The sequence below is a fragment of the Panthera uncia genome, chromosome D2 (genome assembly GCF_023721935.1).
Source record: "Panthera uncia isolate 11264 chromosome D2, Puncia_PCG_1.0, whole genome shotgun sequence".
Classification (NCBI taxonomy): domain Eukaryota; kingdom Metazoa; phylum Chordata; class Mammalia; order Carnivora; family Felidae; genus Panthera; species Panthera uncia.
The window spans coordinates 84424530-84429366 of NC_064818.1; the positions used below are offsets into that span (position 1 = coordinate 84424530).

The window sequence follows — 4837 nt, forward strand, 5'->3', positions numbered from 1 at the left end:
TGCCACACCACAGTGATTTAGTCGTTTTTACTAAAGCACATAAACTTCCAGGAGCCAGGGCGTGGCGGCCAGGGTGGGCATCTGGGACCGTGAGCCTCACCCCAGGGAGGCTGTCTTCCAAAGGGCCCGCCTGCTGCTGACACCCGTGGGAGGTGGAGGCCACCCTTTGTCCCAGCCCCTAGGCCCGCGTCCAGGCGGCCCCCCCCCACCACGGGACTATTGGGAACGCCCGGGGCAGGGGAGGGATCTGGGGGTCGGGCAGCTGCGGGGCCAGCCCCGATGCACCCCTCGCCCCACCCGCCCTGCGGAGCCCCCAGAGGCATCCCCTCCCCTCCACGAGGGTCCGGTGCACGTGGTGGGGGGGGAACGGAGGCAGCCCCAGAGGCAGCCGGACCGGGAGGCCCTGGTGTGACACTGCGCAGAACTGGGACTCGGGGACAAGGCCACTGGAGGAGGGGCGCCTACGGATAGGGTGGGGAGGGGTGGGCGGTGGGTCCTCAGAGGGGCCGTCGAGGTCCGTGTCCTCTGGAGTCACCCAATGGCCAGGTGTGGCAGCCCATACAGGACCGAGTTGAGGGCGATGGGGAGCCGCTCGGAGCCGTGCAGCTGTGGCTGGAAGGACGGCAGCTGGTCCTTGGAGGCCCACGGAGACTCATCTGAGGACGGCACAGCTCATTGGGGGCAGGACGCCCGGGGCCCGAGAGAGGCTCACGCACGTGGGGGGCGGGGGTGCTCCCGACCCTGCCTCCAGACGTAGCCCTGAACACGGGCCCTGCCGCACGCCCACACCCGGGACACCGAGTGTCCCCACCCCCCGTCCCCTCCGCACCACCTCCCCACTCTGAGTGTGAGGCGTCCAGAAGCTTCCAGTAGCTCGGGGCCTCCTCCTGCCACCAGCTGGCCGCCACCACTAACTGGGGGCAGGGCGTGCATGACAATCACGGTGCTGTCCCTTCCTTTCACTGCCCATCAACTCGGGACCACGGAGCACGCAGGAGCCACGGCTTCCTCTCCTGCCGCCCCCAGCGCAAGTCAGCAGCTCCTCCACCACCGGCTCTTTCTAGACGCCATCGACCTTCGTGCACCTGCTGACGCCAGGCCCTCCCTCCCTCCTCCATCCATTGAAGCCGCGCTTATCGTTTGGCACTGTGTTCCGGGCACCGGGGACCACGTAACCCTTTGTGCTGTTTGTCTGAAGACTTCGTGGTAAGTCACCCTGGGATAAACCTCTCTTAGTTACGGCAAACTGTTCCTTTAACGCGCTGCTCTGCTCGAGCTATGGCTGGTGTCGTATTTATTTTCAGCCCCAGCACCTTACGTGAAGGTGTGAAGGGGTGTCTGTCTGCTCTGAAGAACAAAGTCCCGGGGCCCCCGCTCCCAGGGAGCACACCTGGGCTTTCAGAACTTATGTGACTTGGACGGTTCTAAAGACAGACGGGCAGTTCTAACAGCCAGGGTGCCTCCCTTAAGGATTTAGGACGCCAGGCGTCCCTGAGGCTGCTGTCAGCCTGTGCAGAGACAGGAGGCAGACACCCTAGCCTGCGGGGCTGCGGGGCTGCGGGGCTGCGGGCAGGGACACGGGGCTGTGGAGCTGCAGGGACACTGGCAGAGATGAGGGGCGGGGACACAGGCCGGGAGGTGGCCCTGCACGGCAGAGGATGAGCGGGGATGTGGAACAGCTTCCGTTACCATGGTTGTTCGTGTCCCCAGCTCCCGTCTGCCGGAGGAGATGGGCGGCCCTCCCGATGGGCCTGCCAGCTGTCAACAGATCTAGGAAAGAAACATCCTCAGGCTGGCCAGGGACCCCGCCGGCAGGCTCCCGGGGAGGGGACGGCCGCGCCCACTCACTTTCCCACAGGACGCTGGCCCGCAGTGCATTGTCCTGCAGGAAGGTCGGCCACTGGTTTGCCAGGATGCTCCTGACCCCCACCAGACTCAGAAGGACGGCAGTCTCGACGGGCCTCTCCAGGGACAGCTGGGCCACACTGCGGGGACCAGGATCCAGTGTGACCGCCTGAACCGTCCCCAGTGCACAGCCCGAATAGCACCAAGTTGGGCATGTGTCCTTCGATGGACAGCTCTCCAAGTTCTTGGAAGAATCGAGAACGCATTCCCACCCCCCACCCTGCCCGCCTCGGCAGATTAAACGTCATCTAACGAGAAGCCTCCAGAGTGCTGCCAGATCCTTCCGGACCACTCCCAGCATGGCAGTGGAGCCAGGAGTCGCGGCATCCGTCGTGAGGCGGGGACCCTGCTGCGCCACCTCGGCGGCCCCCCCGGCCCTGTGGGGAGCCCTGAAGCCAGGGCACCCTCCCAGCCGCCGCCCTCTGTCCTCGGGGTCTGCGTTGGGGCTGCCCTCCCGCCTCCACAACGCCCCGGCCAGACTCTTCCAGGGAAGGGGTCGGGGCAGACTGCGGAGTCCCGGCTCCCTCGTGGGGCTCTGTCTTCCCCCCACGCCCCCCAGCCCCCACCACGAGCCCCCCAGTCAGGGACGTGGAGGCGGGGCTGCTGGCACGGGGCGGGGGCGGGGGGGGGGACATCGGGCACCTCTTGCTGTCCGAGTGCTCTGTGTGCCGCTGCATGCTCTCGTAGGACCTCGTCAGGTCCAGCAGGACCATCATCTGGCACCCTGCGGGACCCAGGAGGGCAGAGCTCAGCCGCCGCACGCCCAGGTGGAAGAGGCCAGTGGCCTCGCCCGGCTGGGGCTTGACGTCCACGGGCCCTCTTCCAAGGCCCCCCGGCCACCTGAGCCCGCGGGCACAGCATTTGCTTCGGGAACCCCACACCCTTCACAGGCTCCTGGTGCCAGCGGGCTGGGCTGGGCGGCAGGGGGGCTGGGAGGCACCCTCTGGGCCATGGCCTGGCCCCCCTGCTCAGCAGAGGCTCTTGGCCACGGCCTTGCTGGGGGAAGGGGGGGCCGGGGGGGGTATTTGGACACACATGGCGAGAGTCGGTCACCCTGGCCCCGTGGGCCCATGAAACAGGTGCCAGTGCCTGAAGTGTGACACTTGGCTATGGATGTGCAGGGGGCCACACGGGACAGTGGTGGACTCCCCACTTGCTACGGTGGCCTGGCTGAGGGCGGTTCGGGGGGGCTGCCCCAGGGGCAGGCGGGACCTCCCATGCGTGAGGACAAGCCTTGGTCGGGAATGGGGCGGGGGGCACCAAGGGTGCCGTCGGCCCCACGCGCGCACGGTGACTTCGCACACCATCTCGTCTGAGAAGGCTTGGAGTTAAGCTTGAGAGGCCTTGTTTCTGCTGCCCTTTGGGGCGAGGACTCTGCCGGGTGACAGGCTTCTGGGATGGGGCGGTGTGTTGGCCTCACCCCCATCTCCAGGGGGCTGGGAAGGAGACAGGTACCAGGTGACCGTGTGCGGCAGAGGGGGGCGGTGTTCAGGTGCCCTGACCACGGGACGAGTGTCCACGTGCTGCCATCAGCGGGTCAGTTTGAGGGCATCTCCGAGGGGTCCTTGAAAAGGCTCTCCTAGCGACTGTGTAGGGCGGCCAGTCATCCAGCCACCCGCTGAGGAAAAGGCGACTCCAGGGCGAGCCAGACCACCACTCAGAAGCCCTCAGGGGACAGCCAGAGGGAACACAAGGCCCAGGGTGCCCACAGTTACACTAGAAGGAGTGGTGGGGGCGTGATCAGCATGTTCCGCGGAAATGCCCACCCCAGCCCTCCTGGACTCTGCAGGCACAGCCCCGGGGGATGACCCACCCAGGCCCTAACTCTGGCTGGGCCTGCCAGGTCCAGAACTCGGAACTGGCAGGAGGGGGGTGAGGGCAGGAGGGGCTTCCCCCACAGCTCTGCCGTGCTTCTAGGGAGGCCCCAGCCCTCGGAGCCCTTCATCAGACAGTCGACACCTGATGGAGACGCGGGGGCCTTGTTCCGTGTCTGTGCTGGTTCCTGTCGTCCTGGCAGACAGTCAGGCTTGGGGGCGCCGAGGGGCTGTCTCACCTTGTAGGTTCGTGGCAGCCAACCTTTCCACCACTATGTGGGACAGGAAGCTCTCCATCCCGTAGAAGAAGAAGCCACTGCAGCTGCCCAGGAGCTGCTCCCACTCAGCCTGGCTGTAAAGGGAAGGAGGGTGGCCCGGTGGATGGAGCCGGGCAGGCAGCAGGTATCCCAGGGCGTCCCAGGGGGTCCTGGCTGCGGCAGCCAGGACTGAATCTGTCCTGAGTCCTTAGGGCTGCAGCTGCGGGCAGGAGAAACTCTCGGGACGTGTTTCTAAAGCAAAGCCCGTCCTGTGCTCCTTGCTCCCTGTCCCACCCCTCCGCTCAGGCAGAACTAATGTCCACCCTGCTGGTGCCCCCTGTTGCCCTCAACCCTGGGTTCTACCCATGTGGTTCTCCTGAGAAGCTACATCCCGTCCCTGGAATGAACCCTCCTTTCACTGTGCAGCGGCTCTGGAAAGTGCTGGAAGGACACTTCCCTAATGGCCAACCTCTCCCAGGTCTCTGAGAGGACCCCAGGTGAGCATCCCTGTTCCCAGCCAGCGCTCTGCACCACTCCAGGAGGCCCCGCCCCCCCCCCCCCCCCCCCCAGCCCCCCCCCACCAATGCCTTTGCGCATCTGCCGGAGGACCTGCCCCAGCAGGCCCCAGGGCACAATCCCACTGCAGCCCCGCCCCTCCCCCCGCAGGCCCCGCCCCCCCACAGCCCCACCCAGCACCCCCTCCCCCTGCCCCCAGCAGGTTCTTCCCTGCCTTCCCTCAACCAAGTGCCAGAGCCTGGGGCACACCCTGCACCTTGGGCAGAAGTACACCCTTGGGTGCCAGGTCCTCATCTGTAAAGTGGGACAAAGACAATGACCCCCCCCCACCCCCCCCCCCCCCCC

At 66.5% G+C, this 4837-nt stretch overlaps 1 protein-coding gene across 1 annotated transcript in view; it reads right to left on the bottom strand.

Moving 5' to 3' along the window:
* Positions 1–4837, bottom strand: part of CFAP46 (cilia and flagella associated protein 46) — a 96236-nt gene continuing 91399 nt past the window's right edge. Inside the window, exons 55-59 of the mRNA XM_049645925.1 lie at positions 3959–4071; positions 2548–2629; positions 1849–1985; positions 1690–1770; positions 1–656 (exon numbers count right to left, since the gene is read on the bottom strand). Coding sequence (XP_049501882.1) covers positions 532–656; positions 1690–1770; positions 1849–1985; positions 2548–2629; positions 3959–4071 — 538 coding nt within the window. The 3' untranslated portion in view covers positions 1–531. The remainder of the gene's footprint in view (positions 657–1689; positions 1771–1848; positions 1986–2547; positions 2630–3958; positions 4072–4837) is intronic.